Genomic DNA, 19,883 nt, shown 5'->3' on the forward strand with positions numbered 1-19,883 from the left:
TGCACAATGACGAGTTCAACCTCATTCAACAAAACATCTGAAAGAACTCCGGCGTTTTTTTTTTATGGATAACACCTTCAAAACAGTTTCAATACATCTCAAACATCTCGAAGAGCATATTTCATAATTGTAGTGAAATCATTAAAACTTGAAAATCAAGCAGCAATTTTAGTAGTTTCTTCAGTTTCATTAGCATCAGACTTTAAACCAAATTATATTATTCCAACATTTCAACAGGTCGTATGACTATCTCATTGATGTCCACATGCGCCGGAGTTCTGAGGATCGTGATGACAGCTGCAGCGATGTCCTCAGGTGTGAGACATTGGACTTGCGAATAGAATGCATCGGCTTTAGAGTCATCCTTTATCCAGCGGTAAACGAACTCAGTTTTAACTATTCCAGGACAAATGCTCTGAAAAGAAATGAAAAAAAGCAAATACATAATCAAAATATCGAAAAACCCCCTATTTTTTTAACCTTAGATAACTAAACATTCGTCTAATAGACTACTACTTTTTTAACAGAACATGCACCTCGTACACATTCCTCTACGGAATTTCTAACGAATCGGCACATGCCGGAATGTGTGTTCTGAGTGTATGCTTAGCACTAATGTATTTATGTTGCCGAGTTTCGTGTTTACACTGCCATCAGGCTTCCATTTTCTGAAGTAAAGATGGAAATACTTGAATTTTCATGTTTCGTCAGTATCGTGTTGTAGGCCTGCTCTCTGCGGAGAGACTTTCTCAAATGGTAGACCGGCTCACACATTCGTGCCTTGAAGCTACTGAACCACACATGCACCTCGTCCATATTCCTTTGAGGAACCTCCAACGAATTGGTTCATGTTGGAATGTGCGTGTACGTGTAGCGAAACCTGACTTGAAGTTTTTTTCTGTGTAATGCTTGTTATGTGTAGTGCTGCCACCAGCTTTCCTAACTATGAGTGAAGTGTAATGACTGAATAATTAATCGTTGTAGGCCTGTTGTTCTTTGTGGCGAGACTTTCTAACGGGGAGATCGGCTCGCATTTGTGCCTCGAAGCTGGAAAACCGCAGAAAACCAACTTCAGCGACCACCACTGTGTTATCGACCCTATTAGTTACAGAGTAACACTGATTTAAGTTTAGTTACCTAGGGTTAAAAACGGAATTATTGGGATTAAGTGATCTGTAACTGTGCCGCGGATCACTTAAGTGATCAAGAAATGCGCCGCGGGCCACTTGGGTGATCAGGAAATGCGCCGCGGGCCACTTGGGTGATCTGGATCTGCTCCGCGGGTTACTCAAGTTATCTGGAACTACGCCAAGGGTTACCCAAGTGATCTAGACAGGGCCGCAACTAGATGCTTGGTCAGCCGGGGTAAGCATTGATTTTGGCACCCTCTTGTAATGTTGAAGGAGAGCTTCAAGGGTGAAATTTGCGCCCCCTTTGGTCCAGCATCCGGGGCATTAGACCTACTTGCCCCTTTCTAGTTGGGGCTCTGGATCTGGAAATATGCCGCGCAGCTTCAGATGATCTGTAAATGCACCGTAGACCGCTTAAGTGACCTGGGAATGTGCGGCTGGACACTCAAATGGTATGAAACTGCACCACGGGTCACTTAAATGATCTGTGAATATGCTGCGATTTCCTCAAGGGACACGGAAGTCAAGTGATTATTCTAACCTTAATTGATTACTCTAGTTTATCATTACAAAATTAGGTTTGAGGTTGCGGGTCACAGCAGATGACTCCGAGGGCCACATTTGATCAGTGGGCAATAAAGTTCTGAAAGCACTTGGGTTATCCTGAGCTCATTGGAGGTAGTATTATCGGTCTCAGATTGATTAGGTTTTTATATGAATAAATGATATTCGAAAAGACATTTACTTACAGATACTCTTATATGATTCTTCAATGTTTTCATTTCCTGCCTTAGTCCTTCAGTCAACGCTTGTACCATGAACTTTGTGCCAGAATAGAAGCTTGCCATTGAGAACACCTTATGCCCGGCAATGCTGTTAAAAAAAAAAAAAAAAATTCAATGCATTGCTGTTACTTGTTGGATGTGTGTGAATTTACGATCAATTTACACGAATGCAATTATAAATTGAGTGATTTTCATTAGTGGCATCTCTTCTCGGGTTTTTTGCTTGTCTCACCAAGCTTATGACAGGAAATTTCAGTTGTTTTCTTTGAATTGAGAAGCAAAAAATAAGTACATTTTCTCTTGAAATTTTTTTAGTATTAAAAATATGTGATAAAAATTTTACAACCCCCTATTTCAGGTTTAGTCTTCGGTTAGTTGGCAGCCGGTCACCCATTTGAAGAAAATTCACTTGAGAACGCAGATAGACCTTCAACGCTAGTCGCGTAACCCTTCAATTTCAAACCTGGAGGATTTCTAGTCTTCAATCCCAAAAACATGAGTATTTCTTTATTCAACCTCAAACCTGAGGGTTTCTAAAATCAATCTGAATAAATAACAGACGGTTTAATAGTTGAAAAAAGAAAATTCATTTTTTTTTATGACGCTGACGTTAACATGGTGTGCCCTAGGCTGAGATCAAGAGAATTATGACGCATTTAATCGTGACGAGCGTAAAAAAGAATAAAAAAAGATTTATAAAAGGAAACAAATCTGTTCTTGTTTCAAATCAATTTGTTTTAAATCAATTACAAGTGTTTGCGAAACGTATTTCGGTTAAGACCAACTCATTCACACGATGCTTTCTTTTCCAAGAAAAATCGATTCTAAAAACATTTCATTTTATATAATTAGTTTTTTTTGTTTCTTTTGGCTTTATCTTTTATTTATTTTTACTGTTTATGAAAGGGAAATTATAACAGTAGATATTTCAAACTCCTCCTATCATAAATCTATATATCTAGAAAGAAGTTACTTATTTCACATTTGCTCTAATGAAAATAAGAACGTTTTTGACATAAGATATATTAAAAAAAATGATTAAAGGAACTTTTAGAGCCATATTTTGTGGGCGTGCAGATGAGCGGAAATGAATTTACGAAACTTTTCATAGCAGGATTTCCCCAGAAAATTTAGGCCCAAAAAAGGATCGATACGACACAAATTCATAACTAGCTGAAATTTTCAGGATTTACTCCTAGATATGTGTAGAATGGATCCTGAAAAGTCCCCTAATTTTCCATGTGAGCTTCTATCAAAAATGGCGGATCAAAGATGGCCGCCAAGTACTTTTTTGTCTTGAGTGATTTTTCCCCCCCATATCCCAGTGAAAAACCATCATTTCTCGATTCTGGAAAAACCTGTATACTCTGCAAGAATGCCTATTTTGATTTATACCTAGGTTTTACCCAATAGAAAAATTAAAAATGTACTGAAAATTGATTTATTTGACGTCAAGATGCGAAATTTTTCTGGTAAAAATTCAATGTTGATTTGTTTTCGCCTCTTAACTTTGAAACTATCGACAAATTGTAAAAAGTGATCAAAAATGTTTTTTGTAGTCCTAAGTGAGAGGAGTGTTTTTGTGAAAAAATATTGAAGATCCGTTGAAAAATGGTTGAGATATTTATTTTTTACTAAAATGGTCGTTGTAATCTCAAAGTTGAATTTTTCGTGTACAGTTAGGTACTTGATAGACAATTATGAATGTTTCTAAGTTACGCTTTCGCATGATCATTCTGACTGAGATAGCTTCCTATGTAGTACAGAAATTAAATAAAATTCTAAAAATATTCCAGCCCCCCCCCCTCATTTCACCATATGGGATTTCGTCATAGGTACCTGCTTAACACAAAATACTCCTATAAATACTCCTAGTTTCCCAACAACGTTTCCTTTATCTAGATGGGTTTCTTCATGCCCTATAAACATTAAAATATCTGAAGTCTTGGAAAATTTTTGTGTCCAAAGTATGTTGAATTTCTTCCAAATTATTTCACCCTATAATTAGGGGACTTCTCGCAGGATCCATTCCACACATATCTAAGAGCTCCTGAAAAATTCAGCTAGTTATGAATTTGTATCATATAAAATCCTAAATTTACTGGGCTAGATGTAGTGATGAATGTTCTTCATCATTTTCGATTTCCATCAACTACACTGGTTTTTGGACCGACATTACCGCTGAGATAAAAATAATTTTTAACAAAGATAGAAAACATTGATTTTCTTATACGTAAAAGAAAAGGATTATATTTAAGAATAATGCGATACATTTTAATTCGAAATGAAGATTTCAAATCCTGCCTTAAATATTGAAGCCAGAAACCCTCAGGTTTGAGATTGATTTTAGAAACCCTCAGGGTTGTACTACTAACACTATACAGTAAAACTTCGATAACCGTCACCGTGTCCGGACCAGGGCTGTGACGGATAACAGAAATCTCTTACATATATATAGAGTAACGTGATTTCACTGCGGGTTCGGGACGAAAATAGAAATAAAATCTTTTAAAAGTGAATAATATATACATGCATATTGTATTTAATTTTAAAAACGATCAATATAAATTTAAATATAAGGTCAGCCCAGGCAGTGGCGAAATTCAAAATAAGGTCCTGTATGGTGTACCTCTTCTAAAATTCTTTGACAATCATGGCATCATCAGATGAAAGCAAGCCTTCGATAAAAGTTTTTCTGTAACGTCGCTTAACATTTTCAATTAGACCCTGGTTCATAGGCTGGATAAGTGGAGTTATATTCGCTTTGAGGCATGCTATTTTGCCATCATCACTTTTGAGTTCACAAGAGGGGTGTGTTAGGCATTGTCCATTAATAGCAGTTCTTCCTGCGGCTACTGCATTTTGGCCATATGAGCTCTAACTTGAGTCATGAAAACGCTGTAGAACCATTCTGAAAAAAATTGCTTGGTTCTCTCAAGCAATTTTTTGGGCATAATAGTTCACAGGCAATGCGTCCATATTTAAATTTTTGAAAGCACGTGGTTTTTTGGATTTACCAATTACAAGTAGGAGTAATCTATGATTGCCGGTGACATTTGTACCGACCATAGCAGTGATCCGATCTTTTTGGACTTTAAAAACTGGGGCTGTTTTTTTCCCCGTATTTTTTTAGACGATGACGGATAACCGAAACTGACAATTAATCGAAGTTTTACTTATATAAATAACACGAAAATTCAGTCATATGTCATTTCCCTCTTCAAAATAAGAAAGACAGATGACAGTATCTCTAAAACACGAGACACGCATATAACTTTGACATCATAAATAACTAGGGCTATACATACACTCCCAACACACGCTGCGGCTAGCACCAATTCGTTAGAAATTTCCTAGAGGAATAACGATGCACAAACGGCTTAGTTTTAGTAGTTACAGTTAGTTTCAGCTTACCTACTGATGTGAATGATTTGACCATCGTCGATGCCTTTCTCCTGCATGAGTTTTACGGTCTCTCTTGTGCAGATGCAAAGAGCCAAAACGTTCACCTGAAGAAATTATTAATATTATAAAAACGGTTGCCTGAACTATTTTGCAGTTTGTATCTCGGACAGTTTTTTACATATCCCTACCTTCATGATACCGCTGTAATCGCAGAACAATCGTACAACTGTTTATGATATCATGCCGTGAGCGCAATTCTTCCCTTAAAGCAGCGGTTCTCAACCTTTTTTGACTTGCGGAGCCCTTTTTGGCATATAATTTCTATGGCGGAGCCCCCGTAGACCTATTTTTTACTTATTTAGTAAAATTACTGATTTATTTTTATTATTCTAAAGTAATTATAATTTTTTTTTTCAAATAACTTTTTTTTATATTTTACAGGAGTGGTCGCGGAGCCTTTGAAGAGCGTACAAGGAGCCGCAACGGCTCCGCGGAGCACCTGTTGAGAACCGCTGCAGTAGGGTGTAAAAGTAATCCGTGGACAATTTTAAAGATGTCTGTTTGTTTGTGTTGATACTCACGCATTTTTTTTTTGAAACGATGACGGATAACAGAAACTGACGGTTGAGCGAGTGACGGTTAATGAGAAATAAGAATAAGTGAAGGAGTGCTGAGCGCAAGTGAGTGGAAAAATAAGTAGGTCAGTGAATGAGAGTTTTTTAGTGGGTGGATGAGCAGATAAGTAAATAGATGAGCGTGTGAAAGAGCACGTGAGCAAGTGAGTGGGCAGGTGAGCGAGTGAGTGAGCTGGTGAGCACATGAACACTTTAGTGACTTACTAGCTTGTTCACTGGCTGATTCACCAACTCTCATTCGGCCCCTCACTCGCTCACATATTCACTCACTTGCTGAAATCACTCGCTCACACATTCACTTACTTGCTCGATCACTCGCTCACACATTCACTCACTTGCTAAATCGCTCAATCACACATTCACTCACTTGCTAAATCGCTCAATCACACATTCACTCACTTGCTAAATCGCTCAATCACACATTCACTCTCGCTCGCTCAATCACTCACTCACTCGTGACGAACTGTTTGTCCGTGAAATTTTCATATTGGTGAATTGCGTGGCGAGATGAATTGCTGTCGGCGAATTTTCCCATGAATCGAGGATATAAGATATTCTTCAATAATGATTGATTTGCATAATTTTTCAATATTACTTCAATATTTTCGCTCAATAAAAATCAATGATGCGCTAATTACTAATCTCTAACGTGATTAACTTTCTGCTTATCAGTGTTGATAAGTTTCGGTTTTACTCCACGTTGGAGAGAATGTGGTTATGGTTAATATGTACATGATGAATTGTACTAAATTCATCACATTTGCCGGTTATTATGCATAATCGACATGTCGTATTGGTAAGTGGGATAAATCGGCTAATAATTCAGGAATAATAAATCAGGATATAATGAACTCGGATTTAGCGAATTTTTCCGAACATCTTCGAAATAACACCTATAATTAGCTCATATTTGACGAATTCTGAAACGTGACCTTGATATAACAAACGTCTGTTTGACAAATTTTACGATTGTTATGATTTACATACAATAAATCTTTTTCCCCAACGTTAGGTATAAAAAACAGACGAACATTCCCTAGATGTAATCAGCTCTAATCTCAACAATTTCTTGAGAAAACGTCATCAGCATGGAAACAAGAGTGACGCTTGCCGTCTGGCAGTCGAGCCGTTCGGAAGCTAGCCTCTCACTGTGTAGGTTTGGGTTCGAATCCCGGTTCGGGCATGAATGTTTACTAACATATTCCCCGGACGGATCATGCTGATCCCTTGGGAATACGTGAGGATCACAAATTTAATTCGTCGTTGTATCCGAGGTGGTTGCATTTTATCGACACTATAAGCAATGTTCATTAACATTATTCTTTATGCGAATGAGTACGAACAGTCAATAATTACAGCCGAAGTCGTTATAACCGAGTTTGACTGTACGTTGGGAGTCGCGCATATGCACACAACACGTTCTGCATGCACAAATTCCTTAGAAATTTCCCAGAGGAATGTTTACGAGATGCATGTGCGGTTAAGTTAGTACGGTAAAACTCCTCTTAATGGGGACACTCAACTGATGGAGTCGCCCCTCTTTTACGGCCAAATAGTATTTTCCCCTGGTGTAATAAAAGTATGCCATTGAAACCCTTGATAAACGGTCATCCATTTTTTACGGACGAATTTTATTTTCGTCCCACCAGTGACCGCAAAAGAGAGGTTTTACTGTACTTAATCATCTCATTAATTACACTAGTAAACAAATTAATACTTTCTAAATCTCTTAAGCTAAGCAAATGGGTGGCTTTACTTAATGGGCGGCTTTCCTTGGATCAGCGTGGAGTCACTTCGGTTATAACTGGAGAAACCGCGAGACACCCAGACTGACGCAAAATTCAACGTAAGCACTTCAGCTCCCCCCCCCCCCCCGGGGGGGGGGAAACCGGGTATCTCAGGCAGAACCAGAATTTATTGATATGCCAAAGATTAAATGTAGTGCATCGTAATGAACATTATGTAAATCGAAGAATCAAATAAATCAAGTGAAAGTCAAAGTACAACGGGCACCAATAATAAATTATAGAAAGTTGTGTAAAATCATATCACAGGAGCAATCAAAAGTTTGATCGATCAAGGATTACATGACAGAGGGGTGGAGCACCCCATTCCGCTCAGACAGTTCAAACGGTACTAGTGTCATCTTGTCGAAGCAGTCGATTGATGGTGTATTGATAACTCATGTGGTCAATCCTATCCATCCCGATGAAAATTTTACGGGAACCACAGAAAACCAACTTCACCACCGCTGTGGTGACGGTAGAGTTCAAACCCGGGTTTTCGCATTCGACCACCACAGTGGTTTAGTGTACATGCCTAAGTTTGACTGTAGTAGTCTTGAATGAAACGGTTCTGCTCAGCTCTGCGAACCCTTAGCCCACCACCTCAAAACCCGGCACCATTGGCACAGTGACTCGGAACAACGAGCCAGTGATACCATTGCCACGACGATGTTGAGTGTAAGTGGCTGAGCAACTGACCCCCAAATACAGAGAGGACGAACACAAAGGGTTCGCTCACTCAAACTGCCGGGGGTCACGATGCTCGGTACCTCTCTGGTCCACAGAGCTAAGCCAAACTAACAGGGGAGAAAGAACAACGAACCACAAAAACATCAAACGAAGACATTGGGAACCCTTCCCAGAGCTACCTAACCGTGTCAATGCCCACGACCGAAGCCCTAAAAACTGATTCTTACCTGAATCTAGATTAAGCCTAATACAGAGGCCTTCCTTCGAGGTTAGACGCAAACACGTCTTACCGGAATGGAATCTCCAACACGAATGATTTTCAACAGACGTTTCAACACCACCAAAATGTATTTTTAAGAGATTCCGTTGCTCAATAATGAGCGAGAAAGTAATTCATTTGTTGAAATACATTGTTATTCAACTATGGAATGAGCGAATCACAGTGGTGCGCAAACCGTGGGTCGTATCAATGAACTGAGGTGAGGTTGGGGGGGGGGGGGGGTCATGAGAGATTCTCCAAAATAAAAACTTACAAATAAGAAATTTTTGTTAAAAAATATGTCAAAACTAAAGAATGCTCCGAGCTGAACTTACATTCAGCTGAGCTAATTACCACGTATCATACTGTAATTTGTTTTGTAATGTAATTTTGTCAAATTCTGCTTGTACAATAACCGGCTACGTCATGCCAGAATCACGAATGTGCAATGTCCTCGGAAAAAAAAAAAAAGAACGTGGGAAATGACATTTGAATGGATTCTCTACCCATGTTACTCTATGGAAGCTATTTTCCTAAGATGTTTTGTAACGTGTGCATCAAAAGGGATACACACCCGCGTTTCAGGAACAACTTAGATCAGCGGTTCTCAACCTTAGTTGACTCGCGGAGCCCTTTTCAGTACATAACTTTTAAATGGGAGCCATATTTGACTCGAGGAGCCCTTTTTGTATATAATTTTTATGGTGGAACCCTGTAGGCCTCTTTTTTTCATTTTATATATATCTATCAAATTTACTTATTTATTTTATTTTCCTTAAGTCACCGCGGAGCCCCTAAGAAGTGCACACGGAGCACCGGTTGAGAACCGCTGCCTTGAAAAAAGTATTCATTCTAAAAATCCCACTTCAAATATCAGAAGATAACACGTTCTTTCTCACACTTGGAAGTCCCACAACAAAGTCATTTTGTTTATACAAGATGTAACTTGCTTCGACACATCAACAGAATTGACGCCAATATTGAAAATATTTTTTTACGACATATTTCTCATTTTTTTAAATGCTCAAACCCATCGTGAAGCATAGCCCGGTCAGATGTTTTGTTAAACCATTCAGAGGGGTTTTCGTCTGAACAAACGAACGAAAACTAAAAGTGAAGTTTCTCGTCCCTTTTGGAAGAAAGATAACACACACTCGCCAAAAAAAAATCCCGATTTAGCAGAAACGAAGTTTGAGTGCTATAGCACCAAGTTTAATTGTTTCTTTTGTGGCGCCAAAGGTGCAGTGTGGGAAGTACAAAACCGAGATGATAAAAAGAATTTGGCCCCACTTTGGATTAAATACGACGGTGGTGAGTGACCATGTTTATGTTTCATTATTTTTATTTTTTTAGGGGTGAGCGGGTAGAATGGAGAATGATAAAATGTCTCGTAATTCTGATTTATCATAAGTGAAATAATTAAAAGTTCTTTTGTTTCTTAGTAACACAAATATTCTGTCGTTATTTACGTAGTGCAATTTTAATTATTTAAATTAATAATGTGTCGGGAAACGGCCCGCGACATATTATCGATCTTAATCATATTATCGATCTCATGTTGCTTAACACTCATACGTACTACAGTCGAGCCCAGATACAATGATATAAAATGATATGAAACGTGAAAATATTTGTTATAATGGATACTTGATAAAAATTCCAGTTCGTTGAAACGAGTCCTCTCAACTGTACGTTTTGAAACAGAAGATAATCTGAAGAACTTACATTCAACATCGCTCTCCATTCTTCAGTCGTAGCCGTGAGAAGATTAGAATTGGAAGAAAATCCTGCATTATTTATGCATACATCGATACGTCCAAATCGTGAGCGTATTTCTTCGAAAACCGATAGAATATCTTCTTCTTTCTCTAGATCGCATCTAGAAATAAGTAATGCGATGTTAAACGTTTCTTTTGTTAAAATTGGAAGTTAAAAATATGTTTGTATTTTTAGTTGTAATTAAAAAACTTTCAAACAACAAATTACAAAAAAAAGGAAGAAAAAAGTACAACACACACACACACACACACACACTTGCGAATACCGATTCTTTAGAACGCTGAAAATCTTGTGGTCTTATTTACGTTAATAGAGGGGGCACCGGCCAAAGGGGTTCCCTCAGGGCCGTTAAAGGGTGTTCTAATAGAAAAGTATAAATACACACAACTCTATAAATGCCTAGCATGATCATATTTCTTTGATAAAAATCCAGGAAATTGGGATCTATACGGGACATTGCCGACTACCACTAAAAAAACTCTATCAAACGCAAGTAAATTTGTCAATTACAGCCAAAAATTTTTTCGAAGGTAAGTAAATTTGCTAATGACGGCCAAAAAAAAATGTCAAATGCAAATGAAGTTCCCAATTACAGCCAAAAAATTGCCAAAATCAAGTAGAATTGTAAATTATAGCTGGAAAAGTTGTCAAAAGCAAGTAAAGTTGCCAATTACAGCCAAAATATGACAAAGGCGAATAGAGTCGCCAGCTGTCACCGAATCCAGAACCCATGAACGAAATAATTCTAGAATGAAAATTCAAAATTCATGAAAGAAATAATTCCAGAATGAATACCAATCAAGAACTCATGAAAAACATAATTCCAGAATGAATACCAATCAAGAACTCATGAAAAACATAATTCCAGAATGAATACCAATCAAGAACTCATGAAAATCATAATTCCAGAATGAATACCAATCAAGAACTCATGAAAAACATAATTCCAGAATGAATACAAATTGAGGACATGAAAGAAATAATTTCAGGATGAAAATTCAGAGTGATACGTAATTTAATTTCCCCCTTTTCGTTTCATTTTATTTTATTTTTTGAACGTGATTATTATGATTTCTTGAATCATAATGCATTCTTGTGCGATCATGGTGTTATCAGTCTTTGTAACTTGCCAATGGCCGACATGTAAATAACTTATTATTTATATTACTAATTTCAGAATGAATAAAAATCCAGTGCTCAAGAAAGAAATAATTTCAGAGTTAATGAAAGATTTTGATACATTGGGGCCCTCTGTTTCATTCGGGGCAATGAGCTTAGACCCTGTTAGCACACCCGTTTGTAACCATGAACTGGTTTTGTCATGCTGCTTATTAGCTTATGTTATGTCGTTTGCAGCATGACAGTTTCACTAATTTCGCAAAATAAACATTTTATGAATTGGAAGTATTTAATAAGAATTTTTAAATTAAAAATAGACGTATCTAAATCTATCATTTTGTTGATTCTGGGTCGGGGCTACAAAATGTTAAGAACCCGTGCTTTATTTATTCGCGATATTTAAGTTTTTAAATATTTTATTCATGAAATGTAAAAGAAAATTATTATAAAAATTTCTACATATATTTTGACTGAAATCATTTGAATGATTTTAACGGTTACCTCAAGGCCAAAATTGTTCCAGAAGGGAACTCCGATGCGATATCTTGTATCTTCTGGAAATTCCTAGCACAAGCGACTACTTTCATCCCATGTTGAGCAAGTTGCCTGCATATTTCGGCACCGATACCCACCGAGGCGCCGGTAACGAGTGCTACACGATCACGCCATCGTTCCATGATGTTTAATGCTATCTCATTGATGTCGAAGACAGAGCTATTTTTTTCTATGTCAATTGATTACGAGAGTGATAGTTTCCTCCCTAGAAAAAGATAACAATGTTTGATCAAGAATTTTATTTCTTTGGTTTTTTCTCCTCACTTCCACTCAAAGTTCAACACTCGAGTTTTATATCGATTTTGATAAGGTTTTATTGTAGGAAAAAGTTGCGTTAGTGAATTATATAAGATTTTTTTTTTATTTTAACACCAATAAAACGCTATTGTTTTATAAGAGATAAACTATCAGAAGTATTCTTGCCTTCAACCGATTTTTATAAATTCAAGATCCGCCTTTGAATGTGGTTAGTATTGGAGACAAATAAATGTTTTCTAAAAAACATTTGCCAAAATTTCTTAACCCACGATCTTTACTTACCCCGATAAAATTACCCCGATCCGCCACCACACTATATAGATATCACTGTGATACACATTTTTTTCAAAAATAATTTTTTTTTTGATTTTTGCAGCACACACACTCCGAGAATAGTAATTATAAGAAAAAACAAGAAAGAAAAATACTCCAATCTTTTTCTGTTATTTATACTGTACGCATTTCACTATACTTCCCCGAAGCGAAGGAAAAAGAAAGGGGGGAATAAAAAACGTATTTGCGAATAAAGCCCTCTATACAGAGCCTAGCTGGGCACGGCATTTCTGAAATAAGAGGGAATTGAGAACGGGAGATATATCTTGTAATTGCCAAAATAAAAGATATCAAGTTAGGCGAGATATCTACTCATCGCAGTTATTTAGTAAGGGTTAAGTAAAAATGAGAAACGCGTATGCAGGATAATAAAGTGACCTGCTTAAAGCATTCTGCAGTTGCAACCAATAGTCGGTTTCAAACTATGCGCTTAAGTATTTTGCAAGACAAAACAAATTTGTTACAACTCGAAGAAGTTACTGCAGGCTAGAAAACCTGACATGCTGCTCCGAAATATTTAATGGGTCATCTTCCTCTCCACCCCCCCCCCCAATTTTTTTGGGCCCACATCTATAAAACTATTGGGCTAAATGCGTCCAAGTTAGAAGTATGTACATACAATTCAGTCTATATGAAAATGTTTTGAAATAAAATTCCGAATTCTAAATCGTGATTCAATGTCATTGCTGCTGAAAATTACTTCATCACTTACTTAGTCTCTTTTTTTCGAGAATTTATTCGTCTGCACCATTTTTGAGTGTTGACAATAGTCAAAAAGTTCTCCAACTAGATTCTTCATCAAAACAGCTAGAAACAGGTTTAAACAACCAGAATTAATTTTAGCCATTATTTAGATGACCATATGTTCCGTTTTTTCCAGGGAAAAGAAAATTTATTCCGCCCATCGCTTCTATTTCCCTCACTATGATACAAAAACACCTGCCATGACGTATGTGGCTTTCTATAGAAAGAGAAATACTTTTTTTGGGAAAAAATCTTTTTGTATTACTTACACACCGAGTGTATATTTCTTTAATGTGCTGAAAGAAAGGGGAAAAACGCACACAATCTATTTTTTCCACTTTTTCTCTTATCTAACCTTTCTCTTATCTAATACCTTTAACGCGTTTTTAGAAGGCGAAATATTTCGTGGTGGTTGAAATAAAGTAGATCAGGATTGGCGAGATATCTCGGGATTGTCGCTGAAAGGGTTAATGGCGAGCTTCAAGAGCTGATTGACGAAGTGGAAAATAGAATTGTCGCCAAAACCTACTAAAATTACTTCGATGAACGCAAATTTCAGTGATGTACTGCAAACAAAATACAGAATTTCTCCTGAAATATATCCTGAGTATATCACGGTTATGATTTATTGTAGGCTCTTTCGAAAGCCGGTGCAATGGACAAGTTTTTCGTAAATTTGATCGATTGTATTATTGCACCAAATTGTATTGATTGTATTGTATTGTACCAAAATTTTTCATCGTCCCTAAAAGGGTGTTTGCGGATGAACGATGAGAAATTTTGGTGACAATTCGTTTTTGAACTTCGCCACTTCTTCAGCGGTTATAGTTATTACCTCCTGGAGGTTCTAGTTGTATCTAGGAGGTAATATTATAGCTCACCATTAAATCCGGATATTTCGATGAAATTGATATCATTATATAAAATTTTTTCTGCTCTTTCCAAATATGTGCTCGTTTGTGTATAGGTTTCTTGAAAAGTTTAAAAAAATTTGGGTTTTCTTCAGACCTGACGCATTTTTTTTCCCCATGATTGATTATTATCCACCATAACTCGAAAAGGGTTCGAGGAAAGGCTGGGTTAGTAGGATGTTTCATGTTGCACTTGGACTAGTCTATCATCCACTTTCGTTTGGCAGAACATGCAACATTCACCCTGTTTACAAGCAAATCTGTTAGCAAATAGAAAAAAAACAAACTAGAATTATATATGCGTCACCATATCCATACGTAATTTTAAAAACTTCATGTTAAAGAAAAAAAAAACTCAGATCATCACAGGGTGATTGAGCAGACTACTGGGCTAATCAACTGTGGATGATTGGAGCATTCTGAGGATTAAAAGAGACCTTAGTAGCACTTCTTGAATTCTGCATGCAATCGAAGGCTATGGCACCGCGATTGCAATCGGTTTGTGAATGGGAGGGGGAGAGAAGAAGAGAAGAAAAAAAAGAAGGGAAGCAAAAATCCGGTGTGTTTAATTCATCATTTATCATGTGTATATATATAGTTTCCAGTTTTTGTAATTGCCTTTTTTAATGGGGTTTGTGTGATTTTGAAATATATGACATCCATATTTGTTATGGGCAACTGTTTCTCAGCCACCTCGTTGGACATTTTGCTTATTGTGGTGTTGTATTTGTATTCAGCGGGGAAGCATATGTGGACCATACCTTTAAAAATTTTTGGCGATTGGTTTGATCAATAAAATCTGAATTAAATGCAGACATTTTCATTTCAATTTCAGATGTTTTTATATACAATAAGTATTTCATTTTATTATGTATTTTTTCCGTATTTATTACAGTATTACATAATTATTCGACATATATTTTACGCTAAATGTGTTAAATTGATTATTATGCATAGATTGTTCATTTGATAAATATGAGAAATATCACATTATTTATTTGATGGATATAGGTGAAGCTCTATTGTATAATGTGTTTCGAGTTACTTAAAAGGCTTTAATTGAATATCATCATAACACGTTCGCCCATGGTCACGAACATTCAAGATTCGAAAAGTTCCATCGCGGAAACAAAACAAAAACAAAGTGAATAAAGACGGAGAGAACCAAGCGCTGCTCAAGATCTTAATAATAATATATCTTTAAGGATAACTCATTCATTAGAATCATCCATTCATATCTAATGGATATTCATAGGAACATCGAGATGCTGGACAGTGAGGATGGTGTCTTCACCTGCTGAAGAAGCTCAGCAAAGTGGACTGGACTCCAGGCAAGGCGTGCAGCAGCAGGACCTTCAAAAGCGTCGAAGACAAGCCATATATCGACTCGACGATCCTAAACACCACGGAGTGTTCGTGAAAACGGTTATCTCGGTTCAGGCAACGAACGGACAGTTGATTGCCCAGCGTAGTCATCCGTGGATATCTCTTGGGAAACAACCTATCTGCAAAGGCCCGGAAGGCGTCACTAGACAACAACTACTACAGAGGTTGGCTGGGGATGACGTGCTCCTTCTAAAAGCGAAAGTGCCTTATAGCAGAAGTAGCTTCAAGAATGTGGTTCACCAAAAGGATTTTGCAATGATAATTCCGAATGGACTTCTAAATCTGTACAGTAACTGCTGCTACATCGTATCGCATACCGAGATTCACGCTACACACCAAGCTTTACTGATCGGAAGCTCCGCGGTTCTGCGAAATATACTGTCACAACAGGCCGAAATCGCCGGTAGACACGAGTTTTTGGACTTCATTGCTGACTTTGACAGTGAGACTGTGAAGAAGATGTTATATTTCTCATACCATGGACGCCTGTCGGACCTCAGCATGGAAACGCTGTTGAATGTGATTCGAATCGCTCACTCGTATGATTTGGTGGCGCTCAAACAGTACTGCTATAGGTGGTGTGGTCGCGGTGACGCCTCATTACAAGGACGTGTTTGATCTGCACGACACAGTGAGGTGGTTCAATCATGACAGACATATGAGACTTAGCAATGAAGCGATCAACGTAATTGTCAGTTGCTTCGAAGGCATTCGCTTTGAAAAGGGTAATGCAAAGAATTCCTGTTTGTTCTTAGTTTGCTTATATTCTTTCGATTATCTACACTGAGGTTTATTTATTTTTTATTAATTCATCATAGCATATGTTGCACACTGGTTCGAAATTCATTTTGTCTCAGTTTGAAAACTTACTCTTATCAAGCAAAATATTTCAATGCAATTAATTAAAGTTACCTGATCATTCAAAATTGAACATCAAGTCTGTTATATATATTATTGCTTTTGTCAATCCTTCGAGTTTAGTCGTGAAAAATCGTGGAATTCGCATATACGTATAATGGAAAATAATTTATATTATTGATTTATATCTTTGCTGTACCACACAGCACAAAAATTATGTTTGTGGAATAGAATTCTCAAAAGTTTCGAACCTGTATTTCTTTTATAAGTGGTCATTCAAGTATTACGGAGGGGGGTTTGAAGGTTGCTTACGTCATCAACCACCCCTTTTTGAAGATATGAAATATTCTAAGCTGCTGACGAAATTTTGCTGACAAGGGGGAGAGGGGGAGGGGTCAAAAGTGGCTGAAAAACTGCTTACGTAATACTTGAATGGCCCCTAAGTAATCTATATTTAGTCATGTTCATGAACTGCACACTTTTCCCATTTTGAATATTAATGTTTCTGTTATGACATTGTACTTGATCATTTGATCATTCACTCGCATAAGAGCAGGTGTGGATCCAGGACGACGTGACGGGAGGGAATGAATTGTTTAAGTTCGTTTGGTCGCCCCGTATTATACGGGGCAGAAAAACTTTCCCACATTATTGAAGGCAGACATCTTCAGCTGCGAACAGAGCGGAAGCAGTCGGATCCAGGCAACGTGTCGGGGACGTGACTAGATGTGTAGGTGCATCGGATCATCCCATATTTTACGGGACGGATAAATTTTCCCTATATTATTCGATGCTTGGAAGGGGCGATTGCCACCAGTCTGGGTTCACGCTTACACAAGAGTGACCCGGAAAGTGTGCAAGCACGGGAGCGACCAGAAGAGGGAGCAAGAGAAAGAGGTGCCAAGTCAATGATTGATAGAGTGACCTGGGGTGGGACCACATCAATGAGAGACTAAGGGCGGTATTCACCGACATGGTTTTAGCTATAGTCACAATTTTTTTGAAGAGATCGACACGGATTGGTTAAATTCAGGGTTTTAACCAATCTATGTTGATCTCTTATCCAAAAATTGTAACTACAGGTTTAAACCATGTCGGTGAATACCACCCTAAAAGAGCTACCCGGAGTCTAGAGAGTTAGTGATGATGGGAGTGATCTAGGGAGTTGGGGAACCCTGTCAATGAGCATCTAAAAGAGTGACTTAGACTCTCAACTTTTTATGATGGAGCCCCATGGGCCTCTTCTTCAAATTTATCTAGTGTCCACGGAACCTCTGGGAAGCGTCGGGAAAATTCACCGACAACAATTCACCGAATGGAAAATTCATTGCTGGGAAAATTGTCTAACAAGTAACTCATCGACAACAGTTCGACATGATTGAATGAACTAGGGAATGAATGATGAAGTGAGCGAGTGAGTGAATGAATGATAGAGTGAGCAAGTGAACGAGTGAGTGAATGAATGAGCGTGTGAGTGAGCTTACTGGCTCACTGACTCGTGTCGAACTGTTGTCGGTTAATTTTACCCAGCTGTGAATATTTTCCGTCGATGAATTGTTAGTTGGTGAATTTTCCCAGTGGTGAATTGCTTGTGGTGAATTGTTGTTCTGCGGTGAATTTTCCGTAAATCCCTGGGAAGTGCGCATGAAGCCCCAAGACTTTCACGGAGCACCATTTGAGAACTGCTGACCTTGAGAGTGTGAAAGCATGTAAGCGATCGAAAGCACAGCTAAGAGACGGGGCATATTTACGGGCGGGGAGGAGTAAGCTCGCTTTAGCCCTGGGCAGACAATTTGAGGAATGACTGGGCAAGAACATTATACACCGGTGAAATAAATTAAGAGAATTTGCATATTTTATTGAATTTAATGAAAAGAACTGAACTGAATGTAAAACCACTGCTTCTAGACAAAAATGCAAATCTTGTACGTCAAATATGTAAGCGTACACGTGTGTGTAGGCGGAGCCAGTAGAGAAACAGGCTTTTTAAGCGCGCTTAAGTTAAGACGCATTTCGTTCGCTAGCACACCTCGGCGAATTTCTTGGTGTTATTTTGCAGCAATCGGTTAATTTCAAATTGTAACAGTAAAAATGAGTAACCACCAACGTTTAGATGATGGAATGAGGTGGCGAATTGTGGGGAGGCTAGAAGCAGGCCAATCTCAAGTCCAGATTTGTAGAGAGTTCAATTTAACGCCCAGCGTGGTGTGTAACTTATGGAAACAGTTCCAGGATACCGGATCCATCGAGAGAAAGCCTGGGCAAGGTCGTCCAAGAGCCACGACGGCCAGAGAAGATCGCCATTTGCCGATTATAGCGAGGCGTAACAGGAGTGCTACAGCTTCTCAGCTCTCTCGTGACTTGTATGCAGCCACAGGAACCCGTGTATCAAGGGTGACTGTTTCCAAAAGAGTTCAGTCTTTGAAAGAGGCACTGTGACTGGTGTGAGATATAGGGATGAGGTCTTGGTCCCTATGTTCGCCTCCTGTTCCAAAATTAATGAAAGCGATAATGCTAGAATTAAGGAAAAAGATTAAATTGATTAAATTAATTCCAAAATTGATAATTTCAGTATTAATGAAAGATGATTTCAGTATTAATGAAAGATGATTTCAGTATTAATGAAAGATGATTTCAGTATTAATGAAAGATGATTTCAGTATTAATGAAAGATGATTTCAGTATTAATGAAAGATGATTTCAGTATTAATGAAAGATGATTTCAGTATTAATGAAAGATGATTTCAGTATTAATGAAAGATAATTCCAAAATTAATGAAAGCGATGTTTCCATCATTAATGAAAGCGATGTTTCCATCATTATTGAAAGCGATGTTTCCATCATTAATGAAAGCGATGTTTCCATCATTAATGAAAGCGATGTTTCCATCATTAATGAAAGCGATGTTTCCATCATTAATGAAAGATAATTCCAGACTGATTAAAGCGATAATTCCAGAGTGATTAAAGTGATAATTCCAGAATTAAAGAAAGAGACAATTCCCGAATCAAAGAAAGAGATAATTTCAGTATAAATGAAAGATCATTCCAGAATTAATGAAATACAATTCGAGAATTAAGGAAAGAGATAATTCCAGAATTAAGGAAAGAGATAATTCCAGAATTAAGAAAAGAGATAATTCCAAAATTAATGGAAGCTATAATTCTAGCATTAATAAAAGATGATTCCAGATCGATGAAAGATGATTCCAGATCGATGAAAGATGATTCCAGATCGATGAAAGATGATTC

At 37.6% G+C, this 19,883-nt stretch overlaps 1 protein-coding gene across 1 annotated transcript; it reads right to left on the reverse strand.

Moving 5' to 3' along the window:
* Positions 1-16: 16 nt before the first annotated feature.
* LOC149086759 (dehydrogenase/reductase SDR family member 11-like) lies at positions 17-12,263 on the reverse strand. The gene is made up of 5 exons (XM_089231129.1): positions 12,088-12,263; positions 10,414-10,567; positions 5,330-5,424; positions 1,880-2,003; positions 17-415 (listed from the first exon to the last, which is right to left on the reverse strand). Exons 1-5 carry the CDS (start codon positions 12,261-12,263, stop codon positions 218-220), a joined length of 747 nt encoding a protein of 248 aa, XP_089087255.1. The 3' UTR covers positions 17-217.
* Positions 12,264-19,883: the final 7,620 nt, after the last annotated feature.

The sequence above is a fragment of the Pholcus phalangioides genome, unplaced genomic scaffold, assembly GCF_987345545.1.
Source record: "Pholcus phalangioides strain wild (caught in Gottingen) unplaced genomic scaffold, Ppha-v1.0 ptg000004l_1, whole genome shotgun sequence".
Taxonomy (NCBI): domain Eukaryota; kingdom Metazoa; phylum Arthropoda; class Arachnida; order Araneae; family Pholcidae; genus Pholcus; species Pholcus phalangioides.

Coding starts and splice junctions, on each gene's coding strand:
- LOC149086759 (XM_089231129.1), bottom strand. CDS start 12,263: ATGGAACGATGGCGTGATCGTGTAGCACTCGTTACCGGCGCCTCGGTG. Junction 10,568..12,087: donor GGAACAATTTTGGCCTTGAG/GTAACCGTTAAA, acceptor ACTTATTTCTAG/ATGCGATCTAGAGAAAGAAG. Junction 416..1,879: donor AGAATCATATAAGAGTATCT/GTAAGTAAATGT, acceptor ATTTCTTTTCAG/AGCATTTGTCCTGGAATAGT.